The sequence below is a fragment of the Anolis sagrei genome, chromosome Y, assembly GCF_037176765.1.
Source record: "Anolis sagrei isolate rAnoSag1 chromosome Y, rAnoSag1.mat, whole genome shotgun sequence".
NCBI classification, from domain to species: domain Eukaryota; kingdom Metazoa; phylum Chordata; class Lepidosauria; order Squamata; family Dactyloidae; genus Anolis; species Anolis sagrei.
In genome coordinates this window covers 65,100,991-65,128,382 of record NC_090035.1, presented here as the reverse complement: position 1 = coordinate 65,128,382, position 27,392 = coordinate 65,100,991, and the positions used below count along the sequence as shown (strand labels likewise).

Sequence of the window (27,392 nt, the reverse complement as noted above, 5' to 3'; positions counted from 1 at the left end):
GTGGTCTTTCTCAACTTGGGAGTAACATGTGGACTTGGGCTATGGTGTTTACACCAGAGGTGTCAAACTTGTGGGCCTCCCGATGTTTGGGTCTTCAACTTCCAGAAGCCCTACCCATCTTGTCAAATGACCAGGAATTCTGGAAGCTTATGTCCAAAACACCTGGAGGGCTATACGTTCAACATTACTGGTTTACACTGTTTCCCATACTCAGTACTTCAGAATAAAAGTATGCTTACCTAGTAAGGCTAAATTAAACTTTCCCCATTTAGTTTTTTAAAATAAAGCTAGTCAAACTCAATCTCAAATCAGAAACCAATGGCCACAAAGAAAGGAAAGCATTTGAGAAATTAACTGATTGGGCCTGGCAAAGTTTGTCCGCCTTTCTGTCTTTTACTATGGGGAGTAAAAAGAGGAGGAATTCTTTTATAAGTGCACCTATATTTCTGAACTGCTTCTTCATTATTTGAGGAATACATTTGAGGCACTTATTTATCATGTCTGAAGTGAATTAAGAATACAGAGGTCAGGCATGTAGCTGGTGGGGGGGGGGGCTTGGGGGGCTCCCCCCCCCTCGAAATTCTGATGGTTGTCCGTGAGAAAGCCTTACTGGTACATTATTTAAACTGTTATGTTTATTCATATCATGATCTGATCACCATGCTCAATATATCCCATATGCATGGGGGTATTGGGGTAATGATACAAAAGGTTTGCTAGGGCAGACCCTCTTTCACTCAGACTCAGCCCCCCCCCCCCCCCCGAAACAAAATCCTGGCTACGGGCCTGACAGAGGTGTTCCTGGTCAGTTGAAATGCAGATCAGGAACTGGGAGTCCTGGTAGTTCCTCATCCTACAACAGATTGCTGGCAGGAAAAGACTGGAAACATTATCTTTTGATGCTCTGATCATCAGCATAACAAACTTCTCCTCTATCACTCAAGGTGACTTCTGGCATTTCAGGTAAGTTTGTTGGTCATATCAGAGGACAATATGAAGTTACATTTGTGATATCGGATCTCAGTCTATCCGGGAGGTTTTTCCTCCTTCTCAGGAGGTTTTGAACAGAGGCTAGATGGCCATCTGTTTGGGGATGTGTGAGTGTGTGCGTGTGTTGATTGTGTGTTCTTGTGTGGCATGAGGCTTCAACTTTGAGTCCTCTTTGGGGAGAAAAAGCAGGATATTAATAATAATAATAATAATAATAATAATAATAGGATGGCCCTTGGGGTTTATACCAATTTTATGATTCTACTACAGTATATCTCTGAAAATAAACCAAGGGCAATAAGAATATATATTTCCTACACAGAAGGTAGGAAATAAAAGAACAAAAACAAATGTTGATACAATAATATAATAATATATCACTACTAGGCCCAAACTGGTAATGATAACTACAATAACTGATCCCCTTTGAATGAATGAATGGATGGATTTACCACTAAATGTTATCCCAGTGTTTGGACTGAGTCCCCTGTGTTATTTTTCATTCATCACTCTCCTTATGTACTGTGGAAATAAGATGTTTACTAGAAGAAGAGACATATGAAATCATTATAGCTAAGAAAAACATCAGAGTTGGCTTTCACAGTGGCGCAACAGTTGTTGATACTAGTCATAAGTTCCTTTCTAAGCTCATGGACTCACTCCAAAATGTACCATAAGGACACGCTCTGTCATATAATTAGGTGGACACTTCAGATACTTTGGGCAGTGAAAACCTGATGCAACTGAACCAGGTTCCACCAAAAGGGACTCCCAAAAATAAAAGACTTTGCAATTAGAAAAAGTAGGCAAAAACATTTCAAATATAAATAAAGTGGAAATATACATTGCTTTTCATCTTACTGCAAGTTTTTTTTTCTTTTGAAAAAAATATTGTTATTTTACAAGTTTTACAAGATGTCCAGTGAGGGCATTTCCAACTTTTGGAGTCTATAATTACTGTCTTATAACACAACAAGTAGTTCTAGCCACTTTCATCAGAGGCAGTTCACAATGCAGTCCAGGAAGCTTGGAAGAATCAAGGGCCACAAAAATTGCCTTGGGGCCATGCCCAGCCTGAAAATTCTGCTTACCCATGCAGCTTTGTATCTTGCCCATTCCATTCAAGTGTAACTACCCCTTCTAAGATATCAAAAGCAACACGTAGTTTATTCAGCCCATACAGTTTGCCTGTTCAAAGCAATGGAGAACTGTATCCTGGGCTCAGGGAATGCAATATCTGCATCCCACAGGAAAAAATAAAGTAGATGTGTCATCCATGTCATAAATTAGGATGAATTAGGTCCACAATGGCACCATCTCACTCAGGTTCGCATTTTTGCACTTTCAGCTCCCTTTGTCCCATTGTTATGCCACTTTAATCTTTGCATGGATACCTGGAAGCCTGTGCTTTTTTCAATTGTATGCAATTTTTGGAAGCATGCAGCCATGCGAGAAAATGATTTTGTGTGTCTTTTAAAAGGTTCTTACGTCTGCATATGTGGAAATAATAGTTCCGTAGTATGATGTTTCCTAGAAGAAACACATGAAATCATTATAGCTTAGGACCTGGTTTTCATAGTAAGTTTGCATAATAGTGTAACAACAGTTGGTGCTATTGGTCATAATTTTCTTTTTAAACTGATGAACTCACTTTTTCCAAAACATAAGGACATCCTCTGTCATATAACCAGACAGACATCAGTTACTTTGGGGAGAGAAAATCCAATCCTGTCCAAGTATCATCTCCAGAAGATTTGAAATAGGACCATCTTTGAAGATCAAGCAGGGCAAGCAATCAACTACAATATAAGTAAGGATTTAAAATGCTGCAGGAATTGATATGATATATACTGACAAAATGCTCCTGATTAAAAAGTTACAATTAAGGTTATTGATATGTTTATCTGTGTATAAGTCAAGAATTTCTGTGAAAATATTGATTAAAATATCTGGGTCTACTTATTCATGGCCTCATAATCAGTACTGTAAATACTGCAGCATTTTGAGGGTAATTACTGTAAATACTGCAGCATTTCAAGGGCAGTGTTTCCCAAACTCTGGTCCATGGACTACAAGTGATCTGCAAGAATGAAAATATGATCTGCAGCCTCACCATTACTATACCATTGCCTTAAAACCACATGGCAACGAGAGCGACTGGTCTCACAAAACCCTCTTATAGTGCTGAGGCAACGGAGATGCCAGGAGGGGAGAGACTGACCACCTATGAAAGATTACTACTATCATATCAGCTCTAGAGTATTAAATATGGTTATCTGTGGGCAAGCAGATGGCAACTACTGGATGGCAGATGTTCTGTATCAGAAACTAGAGCTGATGTGGTCTATCTAATGCAATTTTCTGAATCAGCATCCCAAATAGCCAAACCGAATCTAAAGTTGACCAAAAACCGATTCGTAACCCTTTTGGTACTAATGTTGGAGACAGGTACCTGGTTAAAGTGATCCCTGGTCAAAAAAGGTTGGGAACCATTGCTCGAAACAAATCTCCTTCCTACATATGACTTTTAAAACAGTACACAATAGTAGCCTTTTACCTACTGAATGGGCTAAACCCTTGTGCCAGCAGGACTGTTGACCAACAGATCAGCGGTTCAAATCTGAGGAGAGTAGGCTGAGCTCCCTCTGTCAGCTCCAGCTCCCCTTGCGGGGACATGAAAGAAGCCTCCCACAAGGATGGTAAAACATCAAACATCCAGGCATCCCCTGGGCAACATCCTCGCAGAGACCAGTCATGGAAACCCAGTAGTTGAGCTTGAGCATGTCATCCTCCCTCAAGATAAGTAAGTAAGTAAGTAAGATAGTAGCAAAGCATCTCTTGATAAATCTTGCCAAGAAAACAACAGGTTAAGTTTACCTTAGAATTGCCTTGAACCAAATATGTCTGGAACGCACATAACAAAAACAAAAATGGTGCTTACAAGAAGAAGAAGAAGAAGAAGACTTCAAAGAAAAACAACAGAATCTGAGGAATCAGTAACAAAGAATACCCAGTGCCCTGGTCAATTAATTATATTTGCAGAATCCCTTCAAATATGGTCAAAGGGTAATTTTAAAATATAACAAGTGCTTTTTTTTTTTTTTTGCTTCTTGCTATTTTTCTTTCTAATGTTGTCTCTTTTCACTTCCAGGTCTACAGAAGATGACCCGGAAAGTTGTTGTTCTTGCTGTGTACATCTTTGTCTTTCTTACGGGACTTCCTATCAATTTCCTGGCCTTCTACTCGTTCCTGAAGAAAGTGCGTGAGAAGGCACTCCCCATAGACATCCTTCTGCTCAACTTGACCATATCCGACCTCTTCCATCTAATCATTTTGCCTGTCAAGATGGTGGAGGTTGCCTTAGACAACACTTGGCCTCTCCCTGACTTTCTTTGCCCTCTGGCCCTCTTCATCTTCCACAGCAGTATTTACCTTAGCACCCTCTTCCTCATGGGAGTCAGCGTGGAGCGCTATCTATGCATTGCTTATCCAGTTAAGCACAAGTTAAACCACAGGCCAACTTATACAAAAGTGGCCAGCCTCTTCTTCTGGTTTCTAGCCTGCTCCCACTGCTTAGGCATTGCCTATGGGATAGAATACTCTGACAGGACTGCAAAGAAAGATGGCCCCAACTCCACGTGTTATAATAACTTCCCTACTAGCCAGCTCCAAATTGTCCTCACTACTCGCTTGGAGGTCTGCATTGTTCTTTTCTTAATCCCTTTCATCATTACCCTTTTCTGCTACATCCGTGTGATCCGCATCCTGTCCTCCATGCCCAACATCAAACCCCAGAAGAAGCAACGGGCTGTGGCCTTAGCTTTGGCCACTGTCCTTATTTTCTCATTGGCATTTGCTCCCTACAATATATCTCACCTTGTGGGTTTTATTGAAGGTAAGAATTCTACCTGGAGAATGGAGACCTTTGTTTTCACCTCCCTCAACACCATTCTGGACCCTGTGATCTTCTTCTTCTCTTCTGCCACCATCCGTCAAGATGTTACTAACTACTGGCTCCACATCCGCTCAAGTATTAGATCCCCAGATTTTCGGATTTGCTGCAACACGCCAAATGCAAATGGCAAAGGGGAAGGAGATGCCTAGGCATCTGTTTCAAATATGTTGGCTAGATCCAGCACAGCTACTCCTTAAACAAAATCTGGGATATCCCAGACATGATTCCTCAGGAAGAAGTGCCCTATATGGTCCAATATATTAAGTCTTCAAAGTTAGGTTAAAACCAAATCCTGGATCTTCTTATCTGTTGTCACCATTATTGAGTCTTAAAGGAGTTGGTTTTCAAAAGAAAATGTTTTCTCCACATGGTGTGTTAAAGAAGTCTTAACATGCAGAGACAACTTGGTGCATCCACACCAAACATGGGCAAACTTTGGTCCTCTGGCTGTTTTAGACTTCCAACTCCCACAATTCCTAACAGCCTACTAGGTGTTAAGAATTGTGGAAGTTGAAGTCCAAAACACCTGGAGGGCCAAAGTTCACCCATGCCTGATCTACACTCTACAGTGAATGCAGTTTGACACCACTTTAACTGTAATGTTAAGGAAATGTGGAATTTGTAGTTTGGTGAGGCACCAGCACTCTTTGTCAGAGAAGACTAAAGACCTCATAAATTGCCATCTGAAACAGCTATGGAGTGACAGTTGTGTCCAGATGCAAAAACTGCCCAATTCTACTGCAATTGCCAACTGATGACAATAAGACCTAGCCGATATCTCCATACCAGCTAGTGCTGTTGTTAAAAGCACCACAGTTGGCTAGTTTGCCATTTGCATACACTGGAGAATGGACATCAGTTGCCAACCTTCACAACTTCACCCTGGGGTTTTCTATTGCAGGATGTATTTGTCAGTGTTGGTCACATTAGGTTCTACAGATGTTGCTCCATCATTAATGATATTTGAGAGTTCCCCCGTTGGGTAAATCTACATCCTTTTGTTACTTCGCTTATGTGGTTTTTCATCAGAATTGGAGAAGGAACCTCCAGCTAAAGAGGAACAATGCTTGCCTTATTTATAGTTAGACTGCATATCACCAGTCAACTCAAACTTTACAGTCTAGGATCCTGCATTACGAGACACCTCACATGTAGCTATAATAATAATAATAATAATAATAATAATAATAATAATAACAACAACAACAACAATTGTGCAGTTTCCTGGCCCCTGGTAGTGCAGTGGTTAAACCGCTGAGCTGCTGAGCTTATTGACCAAAAGGGCGCAGGTTCGAATCCGGGGAGTGACGTGAGCTTCCGTTGTCAGCCCCAGCTTCTGCCAACCTAGCAGTTCAAAAACATGCAAATATGAGTAGATCAGTGGGTACTGCTCCAGCAGGAAGGCAACGGCACTCCATGCAGTCATGCCGGCCACATGACCTTGGAGGTGCCTATTGGCAACGCCGGCTCTACGGCTTAGAAATTGAGATGAGCACCACACCCCAGAGTCGGACATGACTGGACTTAATGTCAGGAGAAAACCTTTACCTATATTTCTGCCACTTCTGTGATTATTCATTTGTATTTTGATTCTGTAGCCCACTTGTTGATGGATGTCCAGAATCAGCAGTATCCACCACGGTCCTTTTTATCCTGGGTGACGACCGAGCCATTATAGATTTCGTTTTGGTTTGTTTCTCTATAGTGTTAATGGGTTAGATGCTCTTAGTTCCGCTCCTTAGCTGAGACCTCTCTGACTTGGTTGTACCTGCTGGTAGTTACACTACCTCCAGCACAGCTCTCAGCATCCTTGGAGCAGTTAAGCCCCCCACCACGAAAAGGTGGCACCCATCATAACACAGTCCTAGATGCTTGGGAAGTGATTGACTTGTGATTTTGTAATACAAAATCCAGCATATATATCTTGTTTCCTGTGACATACTGTGTTTTCTGTCATAATCATCATCATCATCATCATCATTTATATAAAAAAAATGTTATGTTTGTTTGTGGGATTAACATAACTCAAAAACCACTGGGCGAATTGACACCAAATTTGGACACAAGACGCCTCTCAGGCCAACGAGTGACCATCACTCATAAAAACACAGCAGAAGAGACTTAAAAAGACAAAAAACAAATACTACATTACAATGCATGCACAAAACCACATATATACACATATACACAAATATATACACACACATATATGCATATATACACACAAAACACATATACACAGACTGGGCCACAGCAACATGTGGCAGGGGATGGCTAATAATAATAATAATAATAATAATAATAATAATAATAATCTTTAGGTTCTTGTGGGTTTTTTCGGGCTGTAGGGCCATGTTTTAGAGCCATTTCTCCTGACGTTTCGCCTGCATCTATGGCAAGCATCCTCAGAGGTGAGGATGCTTGCCATAGATGCAGGCAAAACGTCAGGAGAAATGCCTCTAGAACATGGCCCTATAGCCCGAAAAAACCCACAAGAACCTAGTGATTCCAGCCATGAAAGCCTTCGACAATACAATAATAATCTTTATTTATATTCCGCCTGTGAAGATCCCTTACCTTGCCAGCCGGGGTGGCAGGGCCTAGGAGAGGCAGGCTAGTTAGTTTCAGCTTAGAGGGCCTGGCAGAGGGTGGCAGGAGCCATCTTAGTTTAGGGAAAACTCCAGTTCAGAGAGGGGGAGTGGCCTAGGCCTGAGCCAGCCTGGAAACAGCCAGGATTGGTTTGTTAAAGGGGGGCGGAGTTAGCCTGTTTGGAGGGAAAGAAAGAAGCTGTTTTTAGTCAGTCAGTCTGGTTGATGTTAGAGTTAGAGCAGGATTACAGTTTTAGGAGTTCGTGATTAGAATAGGCAGTTTGCCTGAAGTTTGCCAGCCAAGTGAGCTGTGGCAAACTGGGTACAGCTATTTAGAGAAGGAATAGCTGGGTTTTTATATTTGTAACAAAGAAAAGACCATTCTCATGCAACCGTTACGCTTTTAAGAACCAAAACATTTTATCTGTAACAGCCAAGCTTAGTAAACTGCATTCTCTTTATTCTGTACTTTATTCAATAAACTTTCCTTGTTATTTTTGAAACTTAAGCCTGAATCCAGTGTACCTTTGTGGATTTAGTCCCTTTTCCTTTTAATTCAACCTCACCTGTTTTCCTTCAAAGAAGCCGTTTAAAAGACACAGTACTTGGTGGTCTAAAAAGCCTTTTGAATAGTTTAACCAGCTAGAGGGTTCCTGTTCATTTAGTGTATGGTAGCAGCGAAAATTTAAATAGAGAATCATCCCCTCAAACGCTATATATGTGCCAGTGAATTCTTTTATTTTAAAGGAAGGACAGTTGGTGGGATCTGTTTGCCCCCTGTCCAGTTACTGATTGGTGCCATATCATAAAGAAGTTATTATTAATTGGTGTCAGATGGTGTGATTGATCGTACTGCCATCTGCGTAGTTATTATACTGCCCTTCTCCCTTAGGGGTCTCAAAGCAAATTGCAGCATTTACATACATAGCCAAACATTCAATGCCTTTACAATAATATACAAATGAAACACACAAACACAAACAAAGACAGAGGCTTCTCCTTTTCATTTTTGGCTTTCTGCAGGTGGTGCTTTATCCCTAGCTCTGGGAAGTTTCTCTCATCCATATTTCAAGCTGAGGAGTCTGCGTTGTCAGCTTCTTGACAAGATTGTTTGGAGTGTTTCTTTGCCTTTTCCTGCTGAAGTGGTACCTATTTATCTACGCAAATTACATGTTTTCAAACTGCTTGGTTGGTAAGGAACTGGAGTTTGCAAATGGGAGTTCACCCTATCTCATGGATCAAACTATTGACCTTCAGGTCAACAGTTCAGCCAACCTTCAGGTCAGCAGTTCAGTGGCACAAGGGTTTAACTCATTGCGCCACTGCAGATCCACCAACTATAACTCCAACTGTAACTCTAGAGCTATTTCTCTGTAGTTACATTTTCTAATGAAACCTCCTAATCCCAATGTTTCAGTGGACTTCCTCAAAGACAGAAATTTCCATGTTATTGGAGAGATCAGCAGAGATATGTCAGTTATTTTACTATCGCTGGACATGCTCCAATGATCAGGCCTTCTAGCCAATTCTCTATAATGTGCTCTGGAGGAAGCACATTACAATTCCAAAGAATTTCTCCTTAATTCTTTGGAACTTGCTTCAAACTAGAGGTACTGATTGCTTTGTCAAAAACCATAAACAAGAAATTGAAATGATTCACGCCATCATAGAGATAGACAAGACCATAAGGGCCTTCCAGTCTAACCCCTTGCCATGCAGAAATACACAGCCGAAGTACTCCCAAAAGATAGCCACCCATTCTCTGTTTAAAAACTTCCACATATCAGCTACAAATCAATACCATATTTTCCATTATTGAAAAGCTCTTACTACCAGGTATGTCTTCTTAATGTTTATGTAGCTCCTCTTTTCTTATAGTTTAAAAATCCATTGCTCCATATCCATTTTCACCCAAATTGAATTTATTGAGTACTTTCCAAGTGCCTTTCTAGCTTAGGCTAAAGAGTAAAATAAAGAGAAGATAGACAAAGAGACTGTTACTATAAAACGACCTAAATCCTGTTATTATTGAGTAGAATAAATGAGATTGATCTGTATATTGATTCACCATTCAACAGTTGAATTTTTTTTTTTTTTTGGTGTAAGAAGCAACTTGAAAAACTGCAACTCGCTTCTGATGTGAGAGAATTGACTGTCTGCAAGGACGTTGCCCAGGGATGCCTGGATGTTTTACCTTCCTGTGGGAGGCTTCTCTCATGTCCCCACATGAGAAGCTGGAGCTGACAGATGGGAGCTCACCTTGCTCCCCAGATTCAAACCATTGACCTTTGGGTCAGCAATCCTGCTGGCACAGGGGTTTAACCCATTGCATTACTCCAACAGTTGATTGAATGGGTTTATTCTAGTTCAGATTGCCATGCGATCTGTCTTTCAGCCTCCTGTATCAAATGTGCAGTTTATTGTTAAACCACATATATCTATACCATTGACTTCTGAAATATGGATTTAGTGGAAAGAAATGCAGATTGCCCCCATGTATAGATAAATTGTTATTAAATCATTGCATGTTTTTAATACTGTATTATCATTGATTAATTGTATTTTATTGCTGTACATGTAGTTGTATCTGTTTTGAAGTTGTCCTAAGTTATGCTACTTTGGACAACTTAAAGTATTAATGGGGAGTGGGGAAGTGGGATATTGAATAAATCAAGTGTTTTAAAATGTCAAAAAGCAAAGTTACTTTTTCTTCAAGCTGCCTTCTTTTACATCACTTCAAATGTTGTCATCCATGAAAGTTTTGGCCAAATGTTAAGGTATCAGAAGACTTGAGTGTTTTTTTGCTGTAACATGCCAGCTTGATGAACCCCCTGTATTTGATTTTATGAAGCAGAAGAACTGCAATTATGAAATGATTATTAAATATCAGTTTATAAGCTTGCTTTTATTGATATGATCAGTTTCAATAAGATGTATCAAAATATCTGTAAATAGATTGCATTCCTAAATTGTGTAATACTGGGTTGTCTACAGGAAAGGAACTAAAAAAAGTATAATGAGCCAAGAAGAAACACTCAGAACTTATTGAGGTTAGCTGGAAATGTCACTTCTCAATTCTGGTTTGGTGGTGGCTAGTTTTTGCAAACTTTGTGGAAGGCCACAAGTAACCTAGTGATTTCTGTAGTTTAAATTTGTGGTGATAATGATAAAAAGTTTAATAAATGTAGATCATGAAAATGTTTTGTTTTTTGGTCACTTGGCAACTTTATTGTGCCTCCAAGAATCTGTCATATTGAATTTCACTCTGTGTTTGTGATATTGTTCAGGATGCTTGATCTGTCACATGTTGGGCCACATGCTGTTATTAACTCCAGCTAAGGCAGACGCATTTAATCTATCAAATTTCCCTGTATATCCAGTAAGCATTAAACATTTAATCTACTGGGTTTACTTTGTTGTTGTTGTTGTTGTTGTTGTTTATTCGTTCAGTCGCTTCTGACTCTTCATGACTTCAAGCAGGGCCGTAGCCAGAAAAAAAATTCGGGAGGAGTTGAAATTTTCGGGGGAGGGGGTTGAAAATTTTGCAGGGGGGGTGAAACCTGCCTCCTAGCTCACGCTGAAGCAAAGAGCACAGCAGGGGCAGAGCAGCCTTCAATAGCCTGCAGCTCCGCCCTTGTCAACCACCTCCACCAAGTCTGGCCTCCTTAATGAGAGCATTCAACATCCCCCCCGCCCCAACTTGGTTGCTTCACTACTGTTCTGTTGCGCGCTGGGGCTGTAAATAATTGTCTTTATAACAGGATGTGCAACCTTTGCCCAGCGGTAAGCCAGGGGGCCCAAAGAGAAGTTCTCAGAGGTTTCCACCACAAACAGTCTTTAGATGGCTTGAGAAGTACAACAAAGTCTTTTATTAATGAACAATCAAACAGAAACTTCTCTTGTCTTCAGTAAAGTTAAGTAAATGATTCCAAGCTTTTAGGCAACTGGTGAATTCCTAATCTTGCCCACGAAGGACAGGCAACTGTCTTCAATAACTTCTTCTTTAAAGGAAAATCCCCTTTTTAACTTCTCCCAGGCTGACTGTACTCTAACCCTTACTGATGTGGGCTCCGCTACCGGGTCGAACTGTGTCTCGAACGCCGAGTGGACCTACCAGCAAGGCAGTAGATGTTCTCCAGCTGGAGTTCTTTGGTCTTTAGGGCTGTTTTCCTGGAAATTCTTTGGAGACTCTTAAGACCTTTCTCCCCCGGAAGGTCTTAAGGGTTGAAGCTTTTGTACACGGGAAGCTTGCACACATACTATACATAAGCTTACCTTGCTGAGACTAACTAAAAATGGCTTCCTTCCCTTCCCAATTGCCCTGAGCAAGGGGCAGAACCAAAACTTAACAATGATGGACACGTGACTTGCCCTATGACTGCAACCAAAGAAGCCACCTATCTGCAGAGTCCCTGAAACCTAGGACTGCAAGCAAACATTTAATACAAAGTAAATAAAGTTGGAGCTCCTGGAACAGCTGTACCAGAACAACTACATTGGCTATTGCTGCAAGTAATGACAGTGTGAATAAATTGCTAATATTTGCTTGAGATAGTGCTTGCAGTTCTGGAGGGACTCTTGATTTTTTGCATCTCATAGACTTAGCATGGGGATTTGGTTAGCCAGTTAAAATTCATGAGTAAACCAGGTTTTTTTAAAAAAAATCTGAAACATTTCGGGGGGGGTTGAACCCCTAACCCCCCCCCCTCGCTACGGGCCCGACTTCAAGGACCAGCCTATGCCAGAGCTCCCTGTCAGCTGTCACCTCCCCCAGCTCCTTCAAGGTCAAGCCAGTCACTTCAAGGATGTCATCCATCCATCTTGCCCTTGGTCGGCCCCTTTTCCTTTTTCTTCCTCCCCCCCCCCCCCCGCCCCAGCAACATTATCTTCTCCAAGCTTTCCTGTCTTCTAATTATGTGGCCAAAGTACTTCATCTTTACCTCCAGTGAGCAGTTAGGCTTTTATTTCCTGGAGTATCAACTATTTTGATCTTCTTACGGTCCAACGCACTCTCAGAATTTTCCTCCAGCACTACAGTTCAAAAGTGTCTATCTTCCTTTGTTCAGCCTTCCTTATGGTCCAACTCCATAAGTTACTACGGGGAATACCATTGCATTAACAACGTGGATCTTTGTTGCCAGTATGATGTCTCCGCTTTTCACCATTTTATCGAGATTGGTTGCTGCTCTCATCCCAAGAAGTATACATCTTCTGATTTCCTGGCTGGAGTCTGCATCTGCAGTAATCTTTACACCTAGAAATACAAAGTCTGTCACTGTTTCCACTTTTTCTTCCTCTATTTGCCAGTTATCAATCAGTCTGGTTGCCATAATATTGGTTTTTTATATTTATTTATTTACAGTATTTATTTACCACCGTTCTCACCCCTAGGGGGACTCATTTAACTCCAACCCAGCTTTTGCACCTTCTTCTTTCACCTTGGTTAGAAGGCTCCTCAGCAACTCCTCACTTTCAGCCATCAAAGTGGTATCATCTGCATAGCTAAGGTTGTTAATGTTTCTACCAGCAGTTTTAACTCCAGGTTTGGATCCATCAAGCCTTGCACATCGCATGATGTGTTCTGCATACAAGTTGAATAGGTATGGTGAGAGTATACAGTCCTGTTGTATTCCTTTCCCAATTTAGAAGCAGTCTGTTATTCTGTGGTTTCTGTTCTTACTGTTGTTACTTGGTCGGGTTTACTTTAGCTGAAATTAAACAATAGAATTCAGGCCACTGTGTGGCGCTGTAATACAGTGCACAAAGCCCACTGTTAATAACTGAGCTAGAGATTCCTAGGTCCTCCAGCATGACAGCAATAGATTGCACTATGGGATCTAGAAATTTCTAGAAAGAACACTTTGGTCAGATTCATAAATATTCAAATCCACAATAGTTGGAAAAGGGCATATGTTTTGTGCAGCAAGATTTCTTTTCACTTCTCTGGAGCTCTGTTATGTATAATTACCCAGTGTTTCTTATAATAGAATTCACATCCTTTATACTTGTTAATTAGGGCTGGGCGGTTTCGTTTCGTTAATTCGTAATTCGTTAAAAATTCGTTATTTTTTTTGTTAACGAAGCGATAACGAACCATTCTGGAGCAGCTTAAAAACGAAATGAATTTTTCAATTCGTTTCGTAAATGCTTCGTATTTCGTTATGTATTCGTTTCGTTATTGGTTTGAGGTCGTTTCGTTATTATTTCCGCATGTCTGGGGCAAGTTTTATAGTTGTTTTTTGTTTAATTAGTGAAAAAAAATTATAATATCACACCAACAGTCAACAACAGAGGGAGAAGGAAGCTTCAGAAGTTCCCCGTGTCCCATTTGGAGGTCTTTTAGCGTATTGCGCGGTCGCGTCCGCCATTAACGAATCGATTCGTTATTGTTTCGTTATTGTTTTGTAATTTTTTTACCATTTACGAAATTTCGTAAATATCGAACGTTTTTTTTAAAAAAAATTCGGAATTCTTTTAAATATCGAAACGTAAAAAACCCCAAAAAACGAATCGATTTTAGAAACAATTTTTTCCGTTGTTACCCAGGCCTATTGTTAATCCCTGATTCACTGGGCTGAAGAAGTCAGATGGGGCAGAGGAATCCATTCCTTGGCAATGAACTTTCATGGAGCAGGAGGTGTATGCCCAAGACATTTGAGTTACACAGGTGGAAAATTCTCCAAGTATACATTGATCCCTGACACCATTTATACTTAGAGGTAGGTCTAGATTTGGGGTGTTGTGAGTACCTTTGGGATCTCTACAAGGTCATTCTTACCAAACTAAAAATCCCACAATTGCACAGGAATCCTAGGTTTGATAAAGTCCTTCGGAAAAGTAATCTGATGAAGCATTGATTTTTAATTGTAAGTTAAGCGTAGTTTTGTATATGTGTCTCTACAGTTAAATATGATTGTATGTATATGTGTGTGTATATATATACACACACACACACATACACACAATTAGATGGTTGAATATTATTATATGTATGTGTTCAGGAGGTAAAAGACAGTTATGGATGTACATAAAGGGTTAACCATTTATAAATGGCAGAACTAGGGGGATGGGACCAAGCTCAGCACTCTGAGTTAGGTTGCCATGGAGAAAGGGGTGGAGCCAACTGCACTTACCAGAAGCAGACATTTTGAGGCTTCAGTCCTTTGGTCATCGAGCCAAAGGGAAGGTGGTTTAAATGTGTGGTGAACCAAACTAAGGGAAGGCTTTTAGCCTGAGTTATTTGAATAAGTCAAGGGGACTTATTTAGGTTTGTGGTTTAGCTGTGTGCTAATAGGAGAAGAAATCCCACTGGGAATCTTTATTTCAGCAGGAAGCTGAAGGGAGACAAGGGCATTGGCTGACCATAGTTAATCTGTCAAATAAGGAAACATATTTAGAAGTGTAACAACTAAAGAACTAGTTGGTGAAGTAAAAGACATCCTAAAGTTATGTTAAGATTTGTTGAAACTGTAACTCGTGAAGCTTTATACCTCAGGAGAAGAGAACTCTGAAACCATTAAGATCCTTCCATATTCCAAATAAACTTGTTGTTGTTTTAGTCACTCAACCCTTAGTGTACTATTTCAAAGGGGGAAAAAACCTCGCTACACACCAAAAGAAACAGTACAGAGTGGTAGCAGTGAATCTATTTGAAAGCAGGGAAATCCATTAATAAACTGAATAGGAAACCCTTATTAAGTGATGGCAGCATAACCTAGTACCTCACAGATGGTGGCAGCATATTGGATTGAATTTCAGACAACGAAGAGGAAGTATTTACACTTCCATTTTAGGATTATAAAGAGAAGTTTCTAGATCAGTGTTTCTCAACCTTCCTAATGCCACGACTCCTTAATATATTTCCCTATGTTGTGGTGACCACCAAACATAAAATTATTTTTGTTGCTACTTCAGAACTGTAATTTTGCTACAGTTATGAATCTTTAATGTAAATATCGGATATGCAGGATGTATTTTCATTCACTGGACCAAATTTGTCACAAATACCCGATACACCCAAATTTGAGTACTGGTGGGGTTGTGGGGGGATTGATTTTGTCATTTGGGAGTTACAGTTGCTGGGATTTATAGTTCACCAAAGAGCATACACCTACAATCAAAGAGCATTCCGATCCCCACCAATGATAGAATTGGACCAAACTTCCCATACACAATCCCATGGCCAGGTTGAGAAGGATGGGATATAATTGCCCCAAATAAACAAATAATAAAAGTACATATGGAAAATGTTCATGAAATTTGCATGTGGAAATAAAAGCCAGGTTGCTCAATCTGAAATGAGAAAAGGATAAAATGGGAATAGGGATGGTATTTGGTGAAAAGCAGCAAAATGGGGAGTGGCTTTACTGCATATGTTGTACTATTGAAGTCTCTTAAAATGAAGCTTGCTGCAACATGGATGTTAAACCAATCAGCAGTCCTGTTCTTTTGTCAGTGGTTTTGTGAATGCTCAGTCCTTATTTGGACTATTTTGACATTGCATTTACTGTTAGCATTTCTCAGAAGTATTTTTGTACTTCTGCAAATCTTAGGAGTTCCCTAAGCCTGCAGACACATCCCATATTGTGTGTGTGTCAGGGAAGGAGAAAGTGAAGTATTAGCACTCAGAGGTAGAAAAAACAATGACCTAAAATGACTACAACATGAGTAGAAATGGCAAATGAGACCAACTGAGACCCACAGATAATGATTCATCATCTATCCCTCATAGGCCAGCTAAGGGGACGACTGACTGAGAAAGCCGCATGTATAAAGAAACAGAAGGAAGAGAAAGTGTCTGTTACAAGACCAAAAGTGTAGGAAGTGTTGTCCTAAAGGAGGTGAGCATGCAAGCGTGCTTTAAGGCCCTGGCACGCTTTCCAACTATCCTAATTAATCCTTTGTTGTCACACTTTTATAGCTGCTTTTGCACTTCGAACTCACTTGCAGCCATTGGAGCAAGAGGAAAGAAAAGTGGGATGAAGAAGGAAAAATTGGGACAACAACAACAAAACTTTATTTATATACTGCTCGATCTCCCAGAGGGGACTCAGAGCGGTTTCCAAGTAACATCATCAATGCATACAAAGTAAACAACATAAACATAAAATTAACAAGACAATATAAGCATAAAAAATCACAATGTTAAAAGCAACTGACAAAGTTGGGTAGCAAATCAGAACAGGTTTAGGGTGATTTGAGTCTGGATGTAGAGCTCAGGGAATGCAGTATCTTATTCTTATTAATGATAGTAAATGCGCTATCGAGTACTTAAATCCTGTGTGTGTGTGTGCCTTCAAGTCTCCTGTTGACTTATGGATTTCATAGGGTTTTCTTTGGCAAGAAATACTCAGAAGTGGTTTTGTTAGTTTCTTCTTCTGGAATATAGCCTACAGCCTCTGGTATTGGTTGGAGGTTTACCATCCAAGTACTAACTAGGGTTAACCCTGTTTAGTGTCCAAGATAAGATGGGTTATTTACCTTTAGGGTATTTATGCCCTATCTACGATCCTAGACCACCTGTAATTCTAGTGCATAAACAACACAGACATAAAGTAATCCAAGGAGACACATAGAATGTTAGCGAGAACAGAAATGTGATCAAGGTAATACAGAGTCCAAGAACAAATAGCAGTCTGAGTGGAGTCAAATGCCACTAACTGAGTCATCAAAGAAAACAACCCCATGAGCCAACCAGAGTTCTGGAATAAGAGAACAAAGAATATCACAATCACACATATTTTGGTGCTGGTTTTTAGTAGCAACTGGAGATCCAGGTGGGATAATATGTTAAACCCTTGTGCCGGCAGGACAAAGGTTGAGGGTTTGAATCCAGGGAGTGGGTGAGCTCCTGTCTGTCAGCTCCAGCTTCTCATGCGGGGACATGGGAGAAGTCTCCCACAGGATGGTAAAACATCCGGGCAGCCTCTAGGCAACATCCTTACAGATGGCCAATTCTCTCACACCAAAAGCGACTTGCAATTTCTCAAGTTGCTCCAGAAACGAAAAAAGCAGCAACTAAATGGCCTTGATTATGCTATTTTATAAAAGTTGCAAATAAGCATAGCTGACCTAATTGTCTAAGGGCCCTTCCAGACAGGCCCTTTGTCCCAGAATCTTATCCCAGTGACAGTGTGAGATTTAAGTAGCAAACCTTGGATCAGATGCTGGGATATAGGGTCTGTCTGCAAGAACCATAAGGGCCATTCCACCCAGCCCTATATCCCAGAATATCAAGGCATAAAATTCCACAATATGTGCTTTGAACTGGATTATCTGAGTCCACACTCAGATAATGTGAGATTTTCTGCCTTGATATTCTGGAATATAGGGCTATGTGGAAGGGCCCTACGAGTATTCTTTTAAATCAGACCAAGGCTTCTTCTGGTATTTTGTTGCTGTGGTTTCAATATCCAACATCATAAAGGCTGAAGTTTCTTAGCCTCCTGTTTCTGGTCTTGAAGTTTTACAAAGAACGGTCCAGGCTATACTTCCAGGGAAGGGCTGCCAGCTTCCTCTGGCTCTTAGTGAAACCTATTATTGTGATCTCTTCCCCTTGTTCAGTTGAGGAGGCCTCCTCCAGGGACCCTTCCACACAGCCTTATATCTCAGAATATCAAGGCAGAAAATCCCATATTATCTGAGGGCACATCCAGACAGCTCCTTTATTGTGGAAAATTCCACAATAAAAAGGGGGCTGTCCAAATGACGTTCTGGACAACCCGCAATTAATTCACCACAAACCAGGAAAACCCTGGTTTGTGCCAGATTAATTAGATAGTGGATTTATTCCATGCCTTCTTGGAAGGTGAAGGATAAGCCCACTACTTCCAGTATCTGGACTGCAGTCCAGACACCATTCCCACAGTTTTCCAGTTTTAAAAGTAAGGAAAACTTACCTGGCCTACAGTAGAGTGTTGCTGGAGCTCTCCCGGCATGTAGAAATGTAGTGCTATGAGAGTGGGGGGAGGGGGGAATCACTCCCTCCCCATGCTCTCCTGGTGCATCATTTTTACATGCCGGGAGAGCTCCGGCAACAGTCTACTGGAGGCTGGGTAAGTTTTCCTTACTTTTAAAAGAGGTTTTAGGGCTTTAGGGGAGGGGGGTTGAGTCCCCAGGTGTTCTTCTGAACCAGTCCCGGAAGAACATCTGGACACCCACCCCAGAAAGCACATGCTTTCTGGGGTGTGCGTGGATAGTGACCCAGGAACATCCATGTTTTTTAAACTTGAATGCTCCTGGGATAAAGGGCTGTGTGGAAGCGCCCCGAGTGTCGACTCAGATAACGCAGTACAAAGCAGATATTGTGGGATTTTTGGACTTGATATTCTGGGATATAGAGCTGTGTGGAAGGACCCGAAGTAGGACAGACTATATCTGCACTCCATAAGCAAGTGCAGGCCAGGAATACAGAAGACGTTAGATCCAAGATGTGTTATGATGCTTTAGATCCTTTTGGGATTAACTTCATTAAGCGTATGTTTGCCTTCTGTCTCATTTCTACATGTATCCCCCACATACATATGTACGGAAGAACCTGAGCATCTTGCTCGAATTTTTTTTTCAATTGACTGTAATTTTAGATAAATGCATCCAGTTATTAAAGCACTTTTGCTTGCATTTTAAGTTGTGTGCATTTTTCTTTATAATTTAAAAATGCATACATTGCCAAGTATATATATGAAGAAATCAATAGATTCCACATAGCACATTATTGTTACAGTATTCATGCGCAATTCCAGGAAGTGCAGATAGGGAGCCTTAGGTAGAGCGAATTCATCACACAGCCCTAGTAATGAACAAGTATTAATTTCCTTTTGGAACATTATTAGGAACACTCTCTTGATTGTTCCTTCAGTAATGACTATAGGAATAAAGGTTCCTTATTATGAGCATCAGGACAAAAGACATGGGAAGTGTTTTCAACTTAAGAAGGGGGTTGTGCTTGGCTTTTGTGGTAACTTTGCACAATACTGGTGTTCTGCAGCATCACCAACTTCCTCCCACTCTCTGAAGTCATTTCCCAGGTGAAACTGTTTCCATGGGTAATAGGTTCCTTTTTCAACTGTTGACCTCACTTCCTCCAAGACTATCTATTCCATGTAACCAGGCATCATTTCTGTAAGTTCATAAAATCCAACTGCATGCTGTGCGAGGATCAAATTGAGAGTTGTCACGGGACCATCTCGGGAATTTTTTGGTGATTGAACAGAGTGAGCATTCTACTACAATACAAGTAAGCTGGAAAAATGGTGCATGAATTGATGTGATCTTTAGGGGGGAAATATTAAGAAAATATTTCTTGTAAAGTAGTCAGAACGGAATCCACTCCTCATAGCTTGAGGAAGGGGTGAAAGCCTTAGAGCAGTGGTTCTCAACCTGTGGTCCCCAGGTGTTTTGGCTTACAACTCTCAGAAATCCCAGTTTACCAAATGTTGTGATTTCTGGGAGTTGAAGGTCAAAACATCTGGGGACCCACAGGTTGAGAACCACTGCCTTAGAGGGACAACTTGGAGAAGAGGTTTGTCGTTTCCGAGTGACTCTTTCAAAAGATATCTTTTGTACTACGCAAAGGAAAGCTCAAATGACATGGCACACAAAATTAAAATTTGATAATGGTTCTGAATCAAAGCAGGTAGAATTGCAAAAGTTTTTCGCCTTTGAAAATCAGTGGTGAGTGAGTCTTTATTGTGATTTTAGATGACAGCCATAAGGAAGGCATTTCATCCAAGGCACAGAACTAACTCCCGCTGAGAAGCAGTTGATAGAGTTGGAACAAATTAATTATCGATGGCCAATTTGTGTTTAGGTTATGTTAAAGCATGGGGCAGTTGATGTGTTGAAGCTATTTTGGGGTAGTATTCAGTTCACTCCTTTAGAGGCTGAACTAAATCTCAGGCTGGATAATTTTAAATTATGTTTACATGAAGTGACAATTAGTTGAGAATTAATGTCGTTTGATTCTTTGTGCTTTTACTGTTGCAACAAGACTTTTATTCCAAGTTTGGAAAGATAGACAATCACAATCCATTTTTAATGGACAGATCTTACTGTTTAACTGTATATTTAATAGACATGAAGTTCAAGGAAATGTAAAAGGTTAAGGGTTTCCCCTGACACTAAGTCTAGTCATGTCCAACTCTGGGGGTTGATGCTCATCTCCATTTCTAAGCTGAAGAGCCAGCATTGTCTGTAGACACTTCCTAGGTCATGTGGCTGACATGACTGCATGGAGTGCCATTACCTTCCCTTAGAAGTGGTACCTATTGATCTACTCACATTTGCATGTTTTTGAACTGATAGATTGGCATAATCTGGGGCTAACAGCGGGAACTGACTTCGCTCCCCAGATTCAAACCACTGACCTTATGGTCAGCAAGTTCAGCAGCTCAGTGGTGTAACCCGCTGCACCACCAGGGGCTCTCTAGGAAATGTGGTCATCTTATGTTCATGTCTAAACCTAGCGCTACCACACTGACACAGAGTTATAAACCCTATATTTATTATGACTGGAAATTATTGCTTTTTATGATGTACAAATTGGTGTTCCAGAGAAACAAGGATTCCTTGATTAGAAGTCCTTGAAAGACAGGTTGTTCATAAGGATCTATCTTCACCCAGAGCACTAAGGTACAAGGAAATATTTGAGTGTTTCCCAAATCACAATTGGAGCTCACATAGAACTCAAAACATTCATGCAGACATCACAGTTATATTGAGTAGACCCCAATTCTGGTTTCTCAGCCATGAGCCCTTAGATTTCAGGCTTCCTCCCATTCTCTGAAGTGAGCTTCCATCATTTCCAGCTATTGTCAGGGATGATAATATTTAAAGTCATCTCCAACTATGCATTCTCTAGATATGATAAATGCTGTCATCTAAGGGTGACACCAATGTAACTACCATGACTCAATGTTATGGAATCATTGGAATTGTAGTTTTACAAGGTCATGAGTATTCTCTGTCAAAGAGTTTTTGTGTATCACCAAACTATAGATCCCAAGGTCCCATAGCACTGAACCATGGTTGTCAAAGTGATTTGTGTGTGTGTCAGGAGCGACTTAATAATTTATTTATTTATTTATTTATTTACTTATTATTTGACTAGTCATATGACCATTTCAAAATACAACACGAATAAAATACAAGGCAAAAAGGAGAGAACAGCAGCTAACCTTCTATTTACAGTCAGAATCTTATTTTCCTTGTTCTTCTTTCAGGAAATGTGCTCTTTTCTTGATAGCTTTCAGAATAAAAAGGCTTACTCTGATTATGGTGGATCTTTCTTGTCCTTCCAAGAGGAATGTCAGAAGGTCATTTCTGTTGGGGAAACCTGCAGTCGGACAATATTGGATGTAAATATCTGTATCACAGTTCAGCATATGCTGGACAGTCAATTAAGAAATGTTCAATATCTTCCACTGTTTGTTCTCCCCATACACAGAATCTCTCACTTCTTGGGATGTTACTGTAATACCCAATTTGTAGTGTCAGGGGCGACTTGAGAAACTACAAGTGGCTTCTGGTGTGAGAGAATTGGCTCTCTGCAAGGACATTGCCCAGGATATGCCTGGATGTTTTGATGTTTTGCCATCCTTATGGGAGGCTTCTCTCATGTTCTTGCATGGGGAGTTGGAGCTGACAGAGGGAGCTCATCCGCACTCTCCATGGATTCAAACCTGTAACCTGTTGGTCATCAGTCCTGTCAGCACAAAGGTTTAACTGATTGTGCCACTGGGGGCTCCTTGTGAATGAATGTCAAACAGCATTCATTCTACAGTGTAAATGCACCCTTAATCAACATGTCAAGGGTCTGGAGAACAAGCCCTATGAGGAGTGGCTTAAGGAGCTGGGCATGTTTAGCCTGAAGAAGAGAAGGCTGAGAGGAGATATGATAGCCATGTACAAATATGTGAGAGGAAGTCACAGGGAGGAGGGAGCAGGCTTGTTTTCTGCTTCCCTGGAGACTAGGACGCAGAACAATGGCTTCAAACTACAAGAAAGGAGATTCCATCTGAACATGAGGAAGAACTTCCTGACTGTGAGAGCCGTACAACAGTGGAACTCTCTGCCCCAGAGTGTGGTGGAGGCTCCTTCTTTGGAAGCTTTTAAACAGAGGCTGGATGGCCATCTGTCAGGGGTACTTTGAATGCAATATTCCTGCTTCTTGGCAGGGGGTTGGACTGGATGGCTCATGAGGTCTCTTCCAACTCTATGATTCTATGATTCTTTGTCAATTAGCTAATTGGCTAGTAATTGTGGAAGTTGTTTTCCAACACATCTGGAGATACACTATCTGAGAAGGTGAGACAAGAAGAACTACCAGAATATCCTTCTATTCATTGTTTTCCTTGAGAAGCAACATGCTTGATATTCTGCTTTCTAATGTTATCTCCTTTCACTTCCAGACTCTGAGAGGATGGCTGATAAAAATGTGGTCCTTGGTGTTTACATCTTTGCCTTTGTGACTGGACTCCCATCCAACCTCCTGGCCTGCTATTCATTCCTGAAGAAAGTGACCGAGAAGCCAGTACCCATTGACATCCTTCTGCTCAATTTGACCATATCCGACCTCTTCCTTCTAATCATTTTGCCTGTCAAGATGGCAGAGATTGCCTTAGACAACACTTGGCCTCTCCCTGACTTTCTTTGCCCAGTGGCCAACTTCATCTTCTACAGCAGCATCTACCTCAGCACCCTCTTCCTCATGGGAGTCAGCGTGGAGCGCTATCTATGCATTGCCCACCCTGTCAAGCACAAGTTAAACCGCAGGCCAACCTATGCAAAAATGGCCAGCCTCTTCATTTGGTTTCTAGCCTGCTCCCACTGCTTAAGTATTGTCTATGGGGTAGAATACTCTGACAGGACTGCAAAGAAAAGTGGTTCCAACGGAACGTGTTATGACAACTTCACTGAAAAGCAGCTAAGAATCGTCCTCCCTTTCCGGCTAGAGCTCTGCATTGTCCTCTTCTTCATCCCTTTTATCATTACCCTTTTCTGTTACATCAGTGTGATCCGCATCCTGACCTCCATGCCTAACATCAAACCCCAGAAGAAGCAAAGGGCTGTGGCCTTAGCCTTGGCCACTGTTCTTAACTTCTCCCTGGCATTTGCTCCCTACAATATATCCCACATTGTGGGTTTTATTGAAGGTAAGAATCCTGACTGGAGAGTGGAGACCTTTTTTCTCACTTCCCTCAACACCACCCTGGACCCTGTGATCTTCTTCTTCTCTTCTGCCACTATCCGTCGAACCTTTACTGACTTCTGGCTCCGCATATGTTCAAGTATTAGGTCTCCATGTTGTCGGATTTGTTGCAAGGCTCCAAATGCAGAAACTAAAGATGAAGAAGCTGGTCGGGCATCTGTCTCAAATATGCTGGCTGGGTCCAGCACACCTACTCCTTATACAAGATCTGGGATATCTGAGACTTAATTCCTCCATAAAATGTTCCAGAAACAATGCAAGATATCTGGACTCCAAAGCAACATTAAGGGCTTTGAGATCTATGTTGTGGTCTGTTAGTAGAACCCTGGGACCCACTATTTAGAGACAGACACTCTCTTAATATTAAAGAACTTTTTTAGCTAGGCATATGTTTTCAGTGTCAAAACTGAGGGCACTTCCAGACAGCACCGAATCACAGGGGCAAAAAATCCTGGGACTTCAGAAGAGGTCCACATACAGACCTGTTGGTCTCGGGATTTCTTCCTCAGTTGTCCAGACTTGATGCTTTGATGTGAGATTTAGAGGCTCCCAAGATGGCCACTGTGGAACTTCCACCAGGAACCTTGGCAGGTTTTAAAAAAAACCAACCCCCCCCCCCCCCCCCCCAAGATTCAAATATTCGGATACGTGGAGGTCTGGATATGCGGATAATTGCAAAGCTCCACTGTGCCCCCCACATGTTTCATGAACTTTCTGACACACAAAGTTTTTGCCTTCTACTCAAGTGTCATCTTTTTAGGAACTGACCAATTAGGAAAAAATCTAGATAAAAAATCCCATGATTTCCATATATTTATTATGACTGGAAAGTATTGCTTTTTATGATGTACAAAAACTGGTGATCCAGAGAAACAGGGGACCCTTGATTCTAATGCAGGAATATACAGATATTCGAAGATGTGGATATTTGGCTCAAAACTGCGATATTCCCGCATCTGGAACTCTTGCGTTTTTTGCCTTTTGTAGCGATTGCTTTTGTGTTTGCAGGGAACGGCGTCTGGCCACCCTCCTGTTTGCTGTGGAAGCTTCTGGGATAAAGATACTGTCTAAATGAGCTTTGAGTAGCACTCTCAGTTTTTCCTTACTGGGATCTACTGCTTCAGAATTTCTGTGATATAATAAGAATGAAAAGATTTCTTGCTATGAGAGATATTTTTAAACTATTGTGCATCCAAAAGCCCATCTAATCTTCTGCAGTTCATCAAAGGATATACCAGTGTTTAACCAATCTGCTTTTTGTTCATCTTTGCTCAAGAGCACACTTGAAAGAAACTGTCAAACAAACATTCAAATCCGAGAGCTGCCTAATGTACTGACTTCTCTATGTAAATGTAACATTTGAAAACATGCATTGAATGAGAAATCTGGCTCCTGTTGCCTTGAATGACTAGTAATTCTCTGGAGTCTTTTTACAGTCAACAAAGAGAAGATTGTATCTGTCAGGGGGTTTCTTCCTTTAAAGAACTCTTTCCATGTTAGTCTGTTTGCCAAGGATCCCTTACAAACTGGAAGGAAGATCCTGTGGGTGGTGTTATGCTGTGAACACAATACTTATTCAGATGAATCACTTGCCAGGTCTAACTGGTCTTCAACAAAACTGAGTGTGCTTGCCATAGAATAGCTCACAATACTGGACACGTCTCATTTGTAAAAGCCGTCTCTCCATCTCTTCCCATATCTTTTAAGAAATATTGAAAAGTTAAAATCCCTGAATGAGAAGACAGGAAAGTTTGGAGAAGATAATGATGCTGGGGAAAATGGGAGGTAAAAGGAAGAGGGGCCGACCAAGGGCAAGATGAATGGATGGTATCCTTGAAGTGACTGGCATGACTTTGAAGGAGCTGGGGGATGGTCCAGGAGGTCACAAAGAGTCAGAAAATACTGAATGAATAAACAACAACAACAACAACAACAACAACAATCCCTGGAAACTTTATTAGCTAATTTCTGCAGAACAAGCTACTTACTGTGTTATATCAACTTGTTTTGAGTCAGTTGGGCAAATTGGGAAAGGCTCAATGGCCATTTTTTTAGGACTCTCTGATCAGTCTCAACATTTCTTAAACCAAATTCAGCATCGGATTTTTTACTTCCTGTGGCCAAACAGAGCACACATAGATCTGTTGGCTTGAGAGAGTTGGATCAGGCAGAGACACATATTCAGTTGGAGAAGTCCCCAGTGGTGCAATAGGTTAATCCTTTGTGCCAGCAGGTCGGAGGTTCGAATCCAGGGAGAGCGCAGATGAGCTCCCTCTGTCAGCTCTGGCACCCTTTTCAGGTATATGAGAGAAGCCTCCCACAAGGATGATAAAATATCAAAAATACCCAAGCATCCCTTGACGGCCAATTCTCTCACACCAGAACGACTTGCAGTTTTTCAAGTCACTTCAGAAATGAAAAAAAGTGGAAGAAAAATGTCCATGGGGCAGGGGATAGATGACCAAGAAGCCCGGACTATGACCTTGTTTGTAGTATTTTAACAGCAATGTGAATTATTACAATGTGTTATATATATTGTTATGATTTTCATAAGCTATTGCTCATTTGTTTTGTAAATGAAAGCTGTGTGAGAGAGTGTTTAGAGGAAAACAGTAGGCTTAGGCGGTTTCGTTCGTTAATTTCATAATTCGTTATTAATTCGTATTTAAATTAGCTTACGATCCAATATTGAGCCATGCAGGAATAGTGTGAGGAGTAAATTAGATTCGAAACAATTTTTTCAATTTATTTCGTAATTGTTTCGTTATTATTTCGAAATTATTTCGTAATTATTTCGTAATTATTTCGTAATTATTTTGTAATTATTTCCGCATGTCTGGTGCAAGTTTTATAGTTGATGTTTGTTTTATCACACCAAAAGTCAACAACAGAGGGAGAGGGAAGCTTCAGAAGTTCCCCCTGTCCCATTTGGAGGTTTTTTTTAGCATATTGCACAATCGCGTCCGCCATTAACGAATCGATTCGTAATTATACGAAATTTCGTAAATTTTGAAATTTTTAAAAGGAAAATTTTGGAATTCTTTTAAAAAACGAAATGCGATGGACCCCTAAAAATGAAACGAGTTTAGAAACAAATTTTTCCGTTGTTACCCAGGCCTAGAAAACAGTAATTAAAGTGAACCATGAAGTTCATAGGTGATTTCAAGTCAGCTCTCTTAGCCCACACTTCTTCACAGGGGTGGTGTATAGTACAATATGTGCCTGTATGATATGAGATAGAAAGCCCTGCACTTCCCTTGAGATGTGATAAAGACATTAATAAAGAATTAAACAAAAACAAATGTCAAAAATGCCTAAGACTGCATTAATCCAATGATAAGGTTCTCAGGATATGAAGGTCTCATTTTCCATCAGTGGTTGTCTTGTGAGAAAGCTTTTGGCCTAAGAGTTACAATTTCTGCCTCTTATTGGCTTTGTACCAGAAGCCATTGAAATCCACAAGCATGTGGACAATTTCAACAGAAAGGAGGAAACCATGAAAATGAACAAAATCTGGCTACCAGTATTTAAAAAACTAGAAAATCAGAACAGTAAATAAAGAGTAACATGCAAAAAAGCAGGGAAATTCCAGACAAGAATCAATCAGGGCTAGCTAACACCTCCCAACAAAGGGTTCCCCCAGGCAGCAACC

The 27,392-nt window shown here is 40.8% G+C and overlaps 2 protein-coding genes across 2 annotated transcripts; both read left to right on the top strand.

Moving 5' to 3' along the window:
• Positions 1 to 4,152: 4,152 nt before the first annotated feature.
• LOC132781405 (free fatty acid receptor 2-like) lies at positions 4,153 to 5,094 on the top strand. The gene has a single exon (XM_060785650.2). The coding sequence runs from the start codon at positions 4,153 to 4,155 to the stop codon at positions 5,092 to 5,094; it is 942 nt and encodes a 313-aa protein (XP_060641633.2).
• Positions 5,095 to 19,628: 14,534 nt separating this feature from the next.
• Positions 19,629 to 24,346, top strand: LOC132781403 (free fatty acid receptor 2-like). Its single transcript, XM_060785645.2, has 2 exons — positions 19,629 to 19,768; positions 22,941 to 24,346. The coding sequence occupies exon 2, from the start codon at positions 22,952 to 22,954 to the stop codon at positions 23,966 to 23,968; it is 1,017 nt and encodes a 338-aa protein (XP_060641628.2). The 5' UTR covers positions 19,629 to 19,768; positions 22,941 to 22,951; the 3' UTR covers positions 23,969 to 24,346.
• Positions 24,347 to 27,392: the final 3,046 nt, after the last annotated feature.